The sequence below is a fragment of the Capricornis sumatraensis genome, chromosome 3 (assembly GCF_032405125.1).
Source record: "Capricornis sumatraensis isolate serow.1 chromosome 3, serow.2, whole genome shotgun sequence".
Taxonomy (NCBI): domain Eukaryota; kingdom Metazoa; phylum Chordata; class Mammalia; order Artiodactyla; family Bovidae; genus Capricornis; species Capricornis sumatraensis.
The window spans coordinates 157101438-157117614 of record NC_091071.1 but is presented as its reverse complement, the minus strand read 5'-3'; the positions used below and the strand labels follow the sequence as shown (position 1 = coordinate 157117614).

The 16177-nt window shown below is 44.2% G+C and overlaps 1 protein-coding gene across 1 annotated transcript; it reads left to right on the top strand.

Moving 5' to 3' along the window:
- Positions 1-2521: 2521 nt before the first annotated feature.
- FAM124B (family with sequence similarity 124 member B) lies at positions 2522-15951 on the top strand. Its single transcript, XM_068966864.1, has 2 exons — positions 2522-3253; positions 15298-15951. The coding sequence occupies exons 1-2, from the start codon at positions 2522-2524 to the stop codon at positions 15949-15951; spliced, it is 1386 nt and encodes a 461-aa protein (XP_068822965.1).
- The last annotated feature ends 226 nt before the right edge of the window (positions 15952-16177 follow it).

The window sequence follows — 16177 nt, the reverse complement described above, 5'->3', positions numbered from 1 at the left end:
CTGAGGAATGAGAAAATTACTGTCTTCACATGCCAGTGTGGAACTTAAATTCTTCAGAAATATAATGCCTTTAAAAAGTCTAATGATTTTGGAAAGTTGGAGCAAAATGTATTCAATTACTGAATCACAGATGGTAATTAAAAATCAATGTATCTGTAATAAACTATATTTATAGATTTTCCAATGCAAAATGTATAGGATTTACAAAACTCAAATGATGAGAAGTATAGGTTAGATTTAGGAAGGAAATCTGAGGGGCTTCCCTGGTGGCTCAGTGGTGGAAAGCCCTGCCAATGCAGGGGACATGGGTTAGTCCCTGGTCTGGGAGAATTCCACGTGCCACGGAACAACTAAACCCATGCGCCAAACGTGTCGCAGCAACTGAGAACCACGCACCCTAGAACCCATGCTCTGAAACAAGAGAAGCCACAGCAGTGAGAAACCCACACGCCGCAACTAGAGAGCAGTTCCTGCTCACCACAACTAGAGGAAGGAAGACCCAGCACAGCCAAAAATAAATACATACATAAAAATTAAAAAAGGAAAAAAAAAACTGAGTGGAAATTATTCCTTTCTGCAGATAACAGTGCTGTGCTTAGTTGCTCAGTCATGTCCAACTCTTTGTGACCCCATGGACTGTAGTCCGCCACCGCCAGATTCCTCTGTCCCTGGGGATTTTCCAGGCAAGAATACTGGAGTGGGTTGCCATGCTCTCCCCCAGGGTACCTTCCCAACCCAGGGATTGAACCCAGGTCTCCTGCATTGCAGGCAGATTCTTTACCATCTGAGCCACCAGGAAACCCACAGATAAAAATCAGTTCAGTTCAGTTTCTTTCATGTCCGACTCTTTGCAACCCCATGGACTATACAGTCTATGGAATTCTCCAGGCCAGAATACTGGAGTGGGTACCGTTTTCCTTCTCCAGGGGATCTTTCCAACCCAGGGATCAAACCCAGGTCTCCCACATTGCAGATAGATTCTTTACCAACTGAGCCACAAGGGAAGCCCAAGATTACTGGAGTGGGTAAACTATCCCTTCTCCAGCGGATCTTCCCAACGCAGGAATTGAACTGGGGTCTCCTGAATTGCACTAAAAGCATTAATAAATAGCTTTTTAAAAAATTACAGTTAGAAAAATGTGCTTGTCTACATTTTTAGTAGCACAGCTATCAGAATTCCTAATGATTTTTAAATGGATATTTAGAACACATTAGGGTAGGTGTTATGTTTAGAGCTTGGGTGTTATTGAGTATTAGCCATGCCTTCCTCCAAGGGATCTTCCCAACCCAGAAATCGAACCCAGGTCTCCTACATTGCAGATTCTTTACCATCTGAGCCATCAGGGAAGTTTATATATTTAGAGCTTGGATGTTCTTATTGAGGATTATTCAGTTTGAGATTCAACAGCACACAGAGTCTCTGAGAAATAAATGTCCTTAATGAGAACACTTGGGCAGCCTTTCCTTATATTCAGGGAGAAAGTCCAGTCTGGGACATCTGGGTCCCAGAGAGGTACCTTCTCCCTGGCTCACAGTGGGGCCACTCACTCAGTTCCTGGATTCAAATGTTCCCTCAGCCGCTTTTAGCTCTGAGACCTTAAGCAAGTTACGTGACTTTTCTGTGCCTTAGTTTCCTTCTCAGTAATTTGGGGACAATGGTCTCTTTGTAGGTTTGCTGGAGGATTAAACCAATTTACGTAAAGTTCTAGAACAGTTTATGACTGGTATGTAGTAAATCCTCAACAGAGTGAACAAGGATTATTATTGACCTTAGAAAGATCTCACTCTTTCTAAAGAATGGGCTTGAGTAAATATCTTTTGAATACACTTGGCAGCAGAGAGAATTATTTTCAGAGAACAGTTAAAATTATTTGGATATAGTAACTTCTCTTCAAAGCCCAGGCATCCATTGTTCAAGAAGAAAATTAAAAGACAAAGGGGGAAAATTCCTGGCCAAGGGACAAGTTGGGAGGATTGTTTTAAAGCAGTCATTGTGTTCAGGTGGCCTGGCGGGCTACTGTAAACAGGGAGGGAGGGAAGGAGGAAACCAGAACCCATTGTGGGCCCAGAAAATGGATGTCTTTTCAACTAAACAGATTGCTATCAGCCTCTCACAGCCGATTCTTATTCCTTTTTGCCTGGTCATTTCCTTTACCGAGTGTCTGTAAGAACCACCCACTCGAGTGTTTCTCAGGATTATAGGTTTTTAGGTCAAACAGAAACCCAGGAGTGCCTGACACAGCCCTGCACTCGCAGTTACATTATACACCGGCTGGATGACATGGACCCCGCTGCTGGTGTGTGTCTCATGGAGGCTGTTGTCCCCGAATCTGTGGAGATTCTCTCACAGTGTGGCCGGCAGCGACCAGGCATACAGGATAAGAGCGTGGCTCTGAAGTCCTGAAGCTTTCCTGTTGGGCTGAAGGCTGAATGTAGGAACCTCCCACCCCTCCAATTCATTTCAGAAGCCGAACCTGCGGGCCCCATTCGCCAGCATCCTTTGTCATCCTCAGCATCCACAATGGATGAGATACCGGAGCCCCCAGCCATGACTGTTCACCTCCTGGCCAACGCGGGGCAGGGCTTGCTTTTGCAGCAAACCCTGGATCAGCTCCTAGATTGCATTTGCCCAGATATCCGTCTCTTTCTTGTGTCTGAGCGGGCCAGTCCAGTGAAATACTACGACAAGTGCTACTCCAAGCGGTCACGCTTCCCGGGGATGTCTGTTCTGCTTTTCTTGCAGGAGAACCTAGGTGAGGAGAGGCTTTTCCGCGTGCTTGACTCCCTACAGCATTGGCCGTGGCAGTGCTACCCCACGCAGAACATCCAGGGAAGACCCTGCCCCTACATTCTTGCCAATCAGGAATTCTACAGTCTGGACAGCCAGATGCCCATCTGGGGCGTGAGGCAGGTGCACTGTGGCACCGAGATCCTGAGAGTGACACTCTACTGCAGTTTTGATAACTACGAAGACGCCATCCGGCTCTACGCAATGATCCTGCAGAGAGAAGCCACCTTGCAAAAGAGCAACTTCTGTTTCTTCGTGCTCTACTCCACTGAGACCTTCGCCTTGCAGCTCTCCCTGAAGCAGCTGCCCCTCGGAACATCGGTGGACCCCAAAGAGGCTTCAGTGTTGCAGTTCAAGGTCCAGGAGATTGGCCAGTTAGTGCCTCTTCTACCCCATCCCTGTGTCCCCATCAGCCGCACCCGGTGGCAAACACAGGACTATGACGGCAACAAGATTCTGCTTCAGGTATGTCTGTTTGGTCTCTGTGATCTCTAGATGCCCATGTAGCCGTGTGATTTGACAGCCAAAATCATGTTGTGGTTTTCAACCTTCTTTGCTTGCCAGGATCTCTGGGGAGCTTTCAGATCTTCTCATGTCATGACTTCACCCCAGATCAGTTAGACTGGAATCTTTGGGGGCACCTAGGCTTGGGTATTTTTTGAAAGCTCCTTGGATAATGCTAATATATAACTTATAGCACAGTTGAGAGTCACTGATTTAATCAAATCCCCTCATCTGACAGAAGAGGAAGTTCAGATGCTGTGAGCTGGTAACTGACACAAGTAGTTTGCAGTAGACTCAGACAATGTCCCATTTTTCAGATTTTCCTGTAACCATGCTCCTTAACTAGACACCAATATTTTTCCCACTCTTCCAGTTCAGAAATTTTGTTAGTTCTTTCCATGTGAACCTAAGAAAGCTGAAGTTATAATTAAAGTTGGGAATGTTAAGTATGTTAAGCTTCCCTAGTGGCTCAGTTATAAAGAATCTGCCTGCCAACGTAGGAGATGTGGGTTTGAGTCCTGGGTTGGGAAGATCTCCTGGAGAAGGAAATGGCAACCCACTCCAGTATTCTTGCCCGGAGAATCCCATGGACAGAGGAGCATGGTGGGCTACAGTCCATGGGGTCACAGACAGTCAGACATGACTTAGTGACTAAAACAATAACAACAACAAATGTTAAACATGCCATCCTGTTGACCTAACTTTTAGGTATCTTGCATCACTCTGAAATTTTACCCCAAATCAATTTAGATGGTTAGAACCCTTCAAAATTGAGAAAAGCTTGAATTAAAAAATCTTCTGGTAAGCATCCTACTGAAAGCAAGCATAATTACAGTTACCACAAGTCATTTCTTATACAATATTATGTGGCAGTTGAACCTTGCCACTTAGTAGCTCCATGATGTTTGAACCTTGTTTCCTTCATTAGCACAATGAGGGTAGTATAACATCTTCCTAGAGGACAGGTTGTTATTTACACTAAGTGACCTGACATTTATAAAGAGCTTAAGCTAGTGCCCAGAAAGCAATTTTAGCTCTTATTGTTTATATTATGCCCTGCTAAGTTGCTAAGTCGCTTCGGTCGTGTCCGACTCTGTGCTACCCCATAGACGGCAGCCCACCAGGCTCTGCCGTCCCTGGGATTCTCCAAGCAAGAACACTGGAGTGGGTTGCCATTTCCTTCTCCAATGCATGAAAGGGAAAAGTGAAAGTGAAGTCACTCAGTCGCGTCCAACTCTCAGCGCCCCATGGACTGCAGCCTACCAGGCTCCTCCGTCCATGGGATTTTCCAGGCAAGAGGACTGGAGTGGGGTGCCATTGCCTTCTCCGATATTATGCCCTAGACTAAGTATTTCACTTTGATTATTTTATTTAGTCCTTCTTACAACCTAGGAAGTTTTACAAAAGGCAAAACCAAGGAGAAGAGGTACCAGTTACTTGCTCAAGACACAAGATTAAGTGTTTACCTGGCTCTGAAACCAGGCAGTTAACCACCACAGTCCAGTACTCTGTAAGTGTGTGCGGGCAGGGAGGTGTACATGATATCCACAGCAAAGTTTCTGTCCTTGAGAAATGGTCAGGAAGTGCTTTAAGACCTACTGGATAAGGTAAAAACAGGCTAAAAGATGAATTATCTTTCCCTTTGATTAATTTTATTCTCATCAGCTTTGAGTTATTAATAAAATATGAGTCATATTGATTCTATATGAAATGATCTCTAAATCCTTTACCTTCTCATTCACACAAGGCAGATAGGCACTGTTTCTGTTAGTTGCCTATTATATAATTCACTAATTTGCAAGGCGTCTAAAAATTTTCCTTCAGTCTTAGTTAATCTCCAGAATTCAAATCTCTCTGTCGAGCAAAAATGTAATAAGTGTGTGCAGCAGGAGACACATTTCTGTTTTAAAGGCCGACTGACATTTTTACTTCTGAATCATGGCTTATACAGCTTAGCTCCATTGGAAAGTTAGGTTGAATTTGGGGAGTGCAGAATAGTTTTTTGGATAAATATTAATGAGGTTAGGCTTTTGCAAACAAAATGGGGAATTATCTTCTGGAAACTTCTATTTCTGGTGTCATATAAAAGTCCCTGAAGAATTAATGTACAAAGGATCGGATATCATACACTATATAAGATAAAACATTATAGCTACTTCACTCCTATAATGGGGTGAATTTTTCAGGATATGAAACCCATTGCAAACTTCCTTTTGGGGAGAGAGAATGAGGGGTAAATGCATTGGCTTTGTGTGTGCATGTGTGTGCACGCACGTGTGTGTGTAAGCCTTAATTTTATTTCTTTTTTAAAATTAAATTTTTTATCTTTATTTTTTATAAATTTATTTATCTTTTAATTGAAGGATCATTGCTTCACAGAATTTTGTTGTTTTCTGTCAAACATCAAGGTGAATCAGCCATAGGTATACATATGTCCCCTCCTCTTGAACCTCCCTCCCAATCCCATCCCATCCCTCTAAATTGTTACAGAGCCCTGGCTTGCGTTCCCTGAGTCATACAGCAAATTCCCATTGGCTATCTATTTTACATATGGTAGTGCATATGCTTCCATGTTTTTCTCTCCGTTTATCCCACCTTCTCCTTCCTTGCTGCCCCTGTGACCATAAGTCTGTTCTTACATTGTTTTTTGTGCTTAAGTAGCCTGGGTCTTAAGAAGCAGGCCTTGGAGCTGACTCTGAGCTCTGCCACTTCCCCAGATAGGCCACTGTGGTCAGAAGCTGGCAGCCAGCAACTCTGAAGATGATCCATTTGAGTTCTTCACCCCACAAAGGTCCCCTAAAACTTCTGGACTTCACGTCAGTTGTACCAGCTTGGATCAGACTCTCTTCTCTCTCGAATGCACTCAGTCACTCACTCAGGGGAATGGGGTTGTGTGGATAGCTTAGTTCTGAGGCAGAGGCTCTCCTCTCCTGCTTCCTTAGGTTTTTTCTGGACTCAGACTCTCTTGGGACTCCTGGGGGAGGGGGAACAAGAATCCCCAGGGAAGATCAGTGAGGGGACAAATTATGGGTAGCACAAATGACTGATGTCCACCAAAGGAAAAAAAAAATAATAATACAATGCAGGAGATCTAAGTTCGATCCCTGGGTCAGGAAGACCCCTTGGAGAAGGGAATGGCAACCCATTCCAGTATTCTTGCCCGGAGAACTCCATGGACAGAGGAGCCTGTTGGGCTACAGTCTATGAGGTCACAAAGAGTCAGACATGACTGAGGGACTGAGCATGCAGGAATGCGTTTGCAGGAGAGTCCTAATCACAAGTTCACTTCTCCACATGTAACCCTTCCTCAGGGCGACGATGGATGTGTGTTGAGGGGGTTTCAGGGGGTGGTTTGCTAGATCCAGTGAGCGTGGTGGGCAAAGCTTCCCTGAGGAGTGAGACCTGGCCCTGCCTGAGCTGGATAGCCCAGAAGGAAGTAGCCAGATGGAGAGGAGAGGAAAGTGTTCCAAATGGAGGAGATGATGGGTGAGAATATGTAGAATAGCATTTTCTTAGCCATCATTTTCAGAAGGCACCCTATAGTCCCATGTGGCTGGAGAGAAGGGAGGGGGTTGGGGGAAGAGGATGGGAAGGTGGGCAGAGGCTACATCCTCAGGCACATGGTCAGCCACTGGGGGGTAAGCACCATGAGGATGGAGACTGTTTTTGGTCCACTCCTGTATTCCCAGTACTTACAACAATGTCTGGCACATGGTAGGCAAAATCATTCTTGGGTGAATGAGCAAAAGCCTTGCCAAGTAGCTTCTATTTTATCCTGACTATAATCAGCAGTCACTGATAGAGCCTCTGAATGGTAGTGACACGTACAATTTGCATTATGAGATCAAAACGGGGGATATACATGGAGGTGCTTTGTACAGTGGAAACTGTAGTATAATTATTGTCTGTGTTAGAAGGATGCTATGTGTCTCTCCATGTATTTTCCTACATGACCTCTTGTCAGTGCAGACCGTCTTATGCTTCTCAGAGCCTGGGATATGTGTTTTAGACAGACTGATATTAGGGTACATAGTAGATGCTCAGTAATGAATGAATGTCTGAATACATGATCAGGAATGTCAGTGTTTAGTCATTCACCAAGTACTTATTGAATGCATATCTTCAGTTCAATTCAGTTCAGTCGCTCAGTCATGTCCCAATCTTTGGGACCACATGATTCGCAGCACGCCAGGCCTCCCTGTCCATCACCAACTCCCGGAGTTCACTCAGACTCACGTCCATCGAGTCCGTGATGCCATCCAGCCATCTCATCCTCTGTCGTCCCCTTCTCCTCCTGCCCCCAATTCATTCTTTCCAAAGAAATCCTGGGGTTGATCTCCTTCAGAATTGACTGGTTGGATCTCCTTGCAGTCCAAGGGACTCTCAAGAGTCTTCTCCAGCACCACACTTCAAAAGCATCAATTCTTCGGCATTTAGCCTTCTTCAAAGTCCAACTGTCACATCCATACATGACCACTGGAAAAACCATAGCCTTGACTAGACGGATCTTAGTCGGCAAAGTAATGTCTCTGCTTTTGAATATACTATCTAGGTTGGTCATAACTTTTCTTCCAAGGAGTAAGCGTCTTTTAATTTCATGGCTGCAATCACCATCTGCAGTGATTTTGGAGCCCCCCCCCAAAATAAAGTCTGACACTGTTTCCACTGTTTCCCCATCTATTTCCCATGAAGTGATGGGACCAGATGCCATGATCTTCGTTTTCTGAATGTTGAGCTTTAAGCCAACTTTTTCACTCTCTACTTTCACTTTCATCAAGAGGCTTTTTAGTTCCTCTTCACTTTCTGCCATAAGGGTGGTGTCATCTGCATATTCCCAGCAATCTTGATTCCAGCTTGTGTTTCTTCCAGTCCAGCATTTCTCATGATGTACTCTGCATATAAGTTAAATAAGCAGGGTGACAATATACAGCCTTGACACACTCCTTTTCCTATTTGTAACCAATCTGTTGTTCCATGTCCAGTTCTAACTGCTGCTTCCTGACCTGCATACAGGTTTCTCAAGAGGCAGGTCAGGTGGTCTGGTATTCCCATCTCTTTCAGAATTTTCCACAGTTTATTGTGATCCACACAGTCAAAGGCTTTGGCATAGTCAATAAAGCAGAAATAGATGTTTTTCTGGAACTCTCTTGCTTTTTCCATGATCCAGCAGATGTTGGCAATTTGATCTCTGGTTCCTCTGCCTTTTCTAAAACCAGCTTGAACATCAGGAAGTTCACAGTTCATGTATTGCTGAAGACTGGCTTGGAGAATTTTGAGCATTACTTTACTAGCATGTGAGATTAGTGCAATTGTGCGGTAGTTTGAGCATTCTTTGGCATTGCCTTTCTTTGGGATTGGAATGAAACCTGACCTTTTCCAGTCCTATGGCCACTGCTGAGTTTTCCAAATTTGCTGGCATATTGAGTGCAGCACTTTCACAGCATCATCTTTCAGGATTTGAAAGAGCTCAACTGGGATTCCATCACCTCCACTAGCTTTGTTTGTAGCGATGCTTTCCTAGGCCCACTTGATTTCACATTCCAGGATGTCTGGCTCTAGATTAGTGATCACACCATCATGATTATCTGGGTCGTGAAGATCTTTTTTGTATAGTTCTTCTGTGTATTCTTGCCACCTCTTCTTAATATCTATGCTTCTGTTAGGTCCATACCATTTCTGTCCTTTATCAAGCCCATCTTTGCATGAAAAGGGCTACCCTATTCTCCACTTGGCAGTTTTCATCCTACAGTTTGACTCCTTAGTGGATGTATCTGTTGTTGGGTGTCTGACATAAATTAGGGGGGCTTCCCTGGTAGCTCAGCTGGTAAAGAATCTGCCTGCAATGCAGAAGACCCTGGTTCAATTCCTGGGTTGGGAAGATCCCCTGGAGAAGGGATAGGCTACCCACTCCTTGAGCTTCCCTGGTGGCTCAGCTGGTAAAGAATCTGCCTGCAATGAGGGAGACCTAGGTTTGATCCCTAGGTTGGGGAGATCCCCTGGAGAAGGGAAGGGCTACCAGCTCCAGTATTCTGGCCTGGTGAATTCTATGGACTGTATAGTTCATGGGGTGGCAAAGAGTCGGACATGACTGAGTGACCCTCACTTTCATAAATTTGGGGAAATTCTCAGTCATTATTGTTTCAAATATTTCTAGTGTTTCATTCTCTCTCTCTTCTTCTGGTATTTCCATTGAATGTCTATTACTCTTTTTGTAGTTGTCCCAGTTTTTAGGTTGTCCATTCTGATTTGTAGGTTTTGTTTCAGCCTGTTTTTTTCTCTCTGCTTTTCTTTTTCAAGCACTTTTTTGATATGTCCTCCAGCTCAGAGATTGTTTCCTCAGCTGTGTTTGGTCTACTAAGAAGCCCATTAAAGCATTCTTTATTTCTGTTAAACAGTGTTTTTTTGTTTGTTTGTTTTTGTTTTTTAATCTTTTTGGTTCTTCTTTTAGGATTTCTATCTCTCTTTTCAGATTGCCATCTGTTCTTGCATGCTATTTACTTTATCCTTTAGAGTCTTTAGTATATTAATCAGAATTATTTTAAATTACTGGCCAGATAATTCCAACATTCCTGCCACATCTGGTTCTGATACTTGCTCTGTCTTTCCACTGTGCCTTTTTACCTTTTGTAATGTCTTGTGATTTTTTTCCCTGATAGCCAGGATGATGTAGGAGACATAGGAACAGCTGTAAATAATACTTTACTGATGTGGTGGCAAGGAACTGGGGGAAGGGAGTCATTCTAAGATTAGGTCTCAGTCTTAATGAGTCTATGCCTGGAACTTCACAAGTGTTTACACTTTTTTTCTCTCCTCTTAGGTGGAAGAGAATGGCTAGAGTGGGCTGGAGTTGAATACTTCACTTCTCTCACATGAAAGGCTAGAGGAAGCTGGAGTTGGGTATTCCTCTTCCATGGGTCAGTTCAGTTCAGTTGCTCAGTCATGTCTGACTCTTTGTGACCCCATGGACCACAGCACACCGGGCCTCTCTGTCCATCACCAACTCCTGCAGTTTACCCAAACTCATGTCCATTGAGTCAGTGATGCCATCCAACCATCTCATCCTTTGTCGTTCCCTTCTTTCTCCTCCTGCCCTCAATCTTTCCCACCATCAGGGTCTTTTCAAATGAGTCAGCTCTTTGCATTAGGTGGCCAAAGTATTGGAGTTTCAGCTTCCATGGGTCAGTTCAGTTCAGTTCAGTTCATTTCAGTCGCTCAGTCATGTCCGACTCTTTGTGACCCCATGAATTGCAGCATGCCAGGCCTCCCTGTCCTTTACTGATTCCTGGAGTTCACTCAGACTCACATCCATCGAGTCCGTGATGCCATCCAGCCATCTCATCCTCTGTCGTCCCCTTCTCCTCCTGCCCCCAATCCCTCCCAGCATCAGAGTCTTTTCCAATGAGTCAACTCTTCTCATGAGGTAGCCAAAGTAATTTCAGCTTTAGCATCATTCCTTCCAAAGAAATCCCAGGGCTGATCTCCTTCAGAATGGGCTGGTTGGATTTCCTTGCAGTCCAAGGGACTCTCAAGAGTCTTCTCCAACACCACAGTTCAAAAGCATCAATTCTTTGGCGCTCAGCCTTCTTCACAGTCCAACTCTTACATCCATACATGACCACAGGAAAAACCATAGCCTTGACTAGATGGACCTTAGTTGGCAAAGTAATGTCTCTGCTTTTGAATATGCTATCTAGGTCAGTCATAACTTTTCTTCCAAGGAGTAAGTGTCTTTTAATTTCATGGCTGCAGTCACCATCTGCAGTGATTTTGGAGCCCCCCAAAATAAAGTCTGACACTGTTTCCACTGTTTCCCCATCTGGGTCAGTTAAGCTATGATAATACACCAGCATATTAGACTTGGGTTAACTAGTTCCCCCAGAAAGAAGGCTTTTATTCTTTTTGGCCACACATGTGGAAACCATGCAGTCTTTTTTTTTTTTTTTTCCTTCAATGTAGGAGAAATCCTCTCTTGCTATTTCTTAGAATCACTTTTAGTAAGAGACAGTATTATTTTCCCTGTATGATGTCAGATTTTCCTCAACAGCTTGATCATGTTTCATAGATGCAGAGCCTCTTGTTTCTCAAGTGTTTGGAGCCAAATGTGTGGCAAATACTCTTTCTGTTCATCAAGGTATTTGCTAATGTTCCTTGAAACTCAAAAACACCTAGCTCTCAATCTGCAACATTTTACAAATATTTCTTAGAAAGATGTGCTCTAAATAATAAGAATCTCTAAAAATGCATTTCAGTTGCTTCTTCGGCAAGAGAAGCTTCATTTTCTCTCAAGATTTATCTCAATCACTCAGCATTATGTTTCTCCTGAAAATTCTTCACTCCACTGCACAAGCTGCATTTCTATAGTAAAAATTTTGTACTTTCTTCTACCATATGGTCTAAGGACTTCTCTTAAAAAAAAGAAAAGTTGGTGTCTTTCTCTTAAAGATTGCAGAAATGACCATCCATAGGATAGATGTCCTTCTGCAGTTTCTTGAAAAGATTTTGTATCCACTTAATGGCTAATAATTAGGGGACATACATTTCTACACACAATTTGTTAGGCATTAAGCTTTATCGTGAAGAAGGCTGAGCGCCGAAGATTGATGCTTTTGAACTGTGGTGTTGGAGAAGACTCTTGAGAGTCCCTTGGACTGCAAGGAGATCCTACCAGTCCATTCTGAAGGAGACCAGCCCTGGGATTTCTTCAGAAGGAATGATGCTGAAGCTGAAGCTCCAGTACTTTGGCCACCTCATGCGAAGAGTTGACTCATTGGAAAAGACTTTGATGCTGGGAGGGATTGGGGGCAGGAGGAGAAGGGGACGACAGAGAGTGAGATGGCTGGATGGCATCACTGACTCGATGGATGTGAATCTGAGTGAACTCCGGGAGTTTGTGATGGACAGGGAGGCTTGGCGTGCTCCAATTCATGGGGTCGCAAAGAGTTGGACACGACTGAGTGACTGAACTGAACTGAACTGAAAGCTTTATTTATTTATCCAACAGACATCTAATGATTACTTACCACATGTTGGGCATTGTGCTAAATACTGGAGATAGAGTGATCAAGATGGTGTATAAAGTCCTAGCTCTTCCAGTTGGCAAAGTCTAGAAGAAGACACAGAGAATTTGAGCACACAACTGCAGAATAGCATGGTGACTATGAGGACATGGAAAGTACAGGCTGCCAGGACAGCAAGTAGTATGATTAATGATGATGATAGTAGCCAACATTATGTTTAGGAACACTATGCCCCGGGCACTGTTACAATTTAAACTTCTCAGCAACTCTCTGACATTGGTACTTATTATCATCTCCTTCTATGTATGAGGAAACTAAGGTACAGGAAAATTAGGTAACTTGTTTAAAGTTCCACAACTAATATGTGACAGAACCAATATTTAGGGGTACCTCTGATGGCTTCCCTGGTGGCTCAGATGGTAGAGAATCGACTTGCAATGCAGGACACCCAGGTTTGATCCCTGGGTCAGGAAGATCCCTTGGAGAAGGAAATGTCAGCCCACTCCAGTATTCTTGCTTGGAGAATTCCATGGACAGAGGAGCTCGGCAGGCTACATGGGATTGCAAAGAGTCAGACACCACTGAGCGTCTTTCACTTTCACTTTCTCTTATGGTAGCTCAGTGGTAAAGAATCTGCCTGCCAATACAGGTGACACAGGTTCAATCCCCGGTCCAGGAAGATCTCTGGAGAAGGAAATGGAACCCACAGCAGTATTCTTGTCTGAAAAATGAACAAAGGATCTTGGCTGGTTACAGTCCATAAGGTCACAAGGAGTCAGACATGACTTAGCGATTGAACAACAACCACCCAGATTCAGTGACACGGAGAAGGCTTCTAGGAGGAAATGATGTGTAAGCTTGGAGTTGACAAAAGGTAGGAGTTTTCAGGAAAAAGAGTCAGAAGTGACATATCCCAGACAGAGGAAATAATATACAAAAACACTGGCATTAGGAAAGAACAAATAATGTTCCAAGAATTGAAAAAGGCTCAATTTTGACAAGAGGAAGAAGGGGTGAATTAAGCTGGAGTAAGAAAGGACAGGTTGTGAAAGGTATTTGTTTTTGTTCAGTTTATCAGTCATGTCTGACTCATTGTGACCCCATGGACTGCAGCACGCTAGTGTTCCTTGTCCTTCACTATCTCTTGGAGTTTGCTCAAACTCATGTTCATTGAGTTGCCACCCAACCATCTTATCCTCTGTTGCCCTCTTCTCCTCCTGCCTTCAATCTTTCCCAGCATCAGGGTCTTTTCCAGTGAGATGGCTCTTCACATCAGTTGGCCAAAATACTGGAGCTTCAGCTTCAGCCTAAGTCCTTCCAATGAATATTCAGGGTTGATTTCCTGTAAGATTATCTGGTTTGGTCTCCTTGCAGTCCAAGGGACTCTCAAGAGTCTTCTCTAGCACCACAATTTGAAAGCATAAATTCTTCGGCACTCACTCTTCTTTATGGTCCAACTCTCACATTCATACATGACTACTGAAAAGCCATAGCTTTGACTATATGGATTTTTATCGGCAAAGTGATATTTCTGTTTTTTAATACTCTGTCTAGCTTTGTTATAGCTTTTCTTCCAAGGAGAAAGTGTCTTTTAATTTCATGGCTGCAGTCACTGTCCACAATGATTTTGGAGCCCAAGAAAATAAAGTCTGTCATTGTTTCCATTGTTTCCCCATCTATTTGCCGTGAAGAGTATGAAAAATAAAGTGTTAGTTGTTCAGTTGTGTTCGACTCCATGAGGCCCCATGGACTATTGCTCACCAAGCTCCTCTGTCCATGGAATTCTCCATGCAAGAATACTGGAGTAGGTTACCATGTCCTTCTCCTGGGTATCTTCCTGACCCAAGGATTGAACCTGGGTCTCCTGCATTGCAGGCAGATTCTTTACCACCTGAGCCACCAGGGAAGCCGCGAAGGGTATGGTGCTCTATTTAAGGGATTTGATTTTATCTTAAGAAGAGTAGGGAGCCACTTGAAGCAGGAGGGTGACATGATAAAACTGTTTTCAAAGCTCCTCTGATTGTAGAGTGGAGAATGGATTAGAGGGAGGCCAGGAGCACCCATGAGGTGTCCTGACGGATGGCTGTTGCAGTATTTCAATGAGTGACGCTGACATCTGCCCTAGGGTTAATGGCAGTGGACATGGAGGGACAGGAAGACCTGAGAAGTCTCTGGAAGACAGAGTCCATGGGAATGGGTGACATGGAGGATGAGGAAGGGAAAACGAAGCTCTTGCTTGGCTAGTATGGAGCAAATGATGCCAGGTTCTATGAGAGGGAGAAGAGTTAGCAGAATAGATTTAGTGAGAGGAGGGCAATGAACTCACCTTTGGACGTGTTGAGTTTTAGGAGATTGTGCCTGGATGACGGTTGGATAGATAAGTCTGAAGCTTAAGAGCTGGATCTGAACTATAATGACTTTCCAATGCCTTCATCAGTTAGATAATAGTTGAAGGCATGAGATTTAATGAGATTTTCCTGAGAGAGTGTGCAGACTGAGAGGAGAAGATGGCCCAGGTTAGCACTGAAGAACTATGTCCTGTGACGAAACTGAGAGGGGTGGATGGAAAAAGAAAATCCAGAAGAACGTAGTGACATAGAAATTTAAGGAGAAATCTTCAAATGTAAAGGAGAAGGGTCAGCCTTGTAAAATTCCAATAGAGTGCAGGTAAAAATTGGTGACACAGAGGCTGCTCTAGACTGCATAGTCTAATATCAATCCTGAACAATTTCTGAATGTGTAAATAGCCAGATTCCAGTTCCAGAAGAGAAAAACTTTATTGGATTAAATAAAAAGGTAGAATATAATGTCCAGGAAGCAAAGGGGGCAGCTCATCCTGTTGAAGGACTGTACCTCTTACTTCTATTCAATTCAACTGACTTTATTGAAAGTCTGCATGAGCACAGCATGGCAGAAGCCTGAGTATGATGTAATCTGTTCTTGGCACTTAGTTAATGGAAAACATTAACTCTTCTCCTTGCCCTGTAGGTCCAGTTGAATCCAGGACTTGGTGTGAGGAATGGTGAGCCTCCTTTGCTGAATGACACCTTGGGAGCTGACACTCTTCCCCAAGGCTCCAGGCTGATCCCTGTCTCTGCAATTAGGACCCTAGAGTTGAGGAGTCGAAGGAATCGGGGCAGAAGGTTCAAGGTGGGCTCCCTGGAGCGGCCTGAGCCTGGTGGGTGGCCAGCGTCAGACGGTTCCGGTGACACTTCGTGGAAAAGCCCTGGTGGCTCAGCTCAGCCCAGCAGCCCAGCCACGGAATCCCAACCACAACTGTCTTCTCTTCACCTCGAACCCAGGGCCAGAACGAAGGTCCTCGGCCAGGAAAACAGCTTCGAGAAGCTGGAGGCAGAGACCAATGTTGACACCGGATTCACCGTGGTCAGTTCGGAACACAGGCCATCTTTTGCAAGCAGATTTCCTAGGAATCTTCAGACCCACCAGCCACCATCATGCTTGTCAACCTCTTTCTCAGGGTCAGCTGCTTCCAAAAACAACAGGATCTTTAAGGAAAGGGTTCACCCCCTGTCACTTGCTGGCCAAAGGGACCTTGGTGCTAAGAAGATACTCTCAGAATGTCCCCTTCCCCTGCCAGTCCAGGGTGAAGCAAAAGAAGCAGAAGAAGAATTCTTTATATAGCATAAGACGACTGTGGTTTTCTAAAACTCGGGATCAAATAGGATGTTCTAGAAATGGAGCACCGACCCAGAATCAGCCTGTTTCTTGTTCATCTGAGGGGGCCTGAATGTGAGCCATGCATGGATTTGCATCACTTCTATTTCAAATATTCCAAGTTTAGTGGCACTGAGTGGTGTTGACGAGTGGTTTGCTGTTGTGGTCATGAGGGAATGCAGCGAATGCACAG

Bases quoted from the DNA above. Each gene is read 5' to 3' on its own strand.
- FAM124B (XM_068966864.1), top strand. From the start codon at position 2,522: ATGGATGAGATACCGGAGCCCCCAGCCATGACTGTTCACCTCCTGGCC. The intron at 3,254-15,297 runs GTATGTCTGTTT...CTTGCCCTGTAG, and splicing joins GCAACAAGATTCTGCTTCAG to GTCCAGTTGAATCCAGGACT.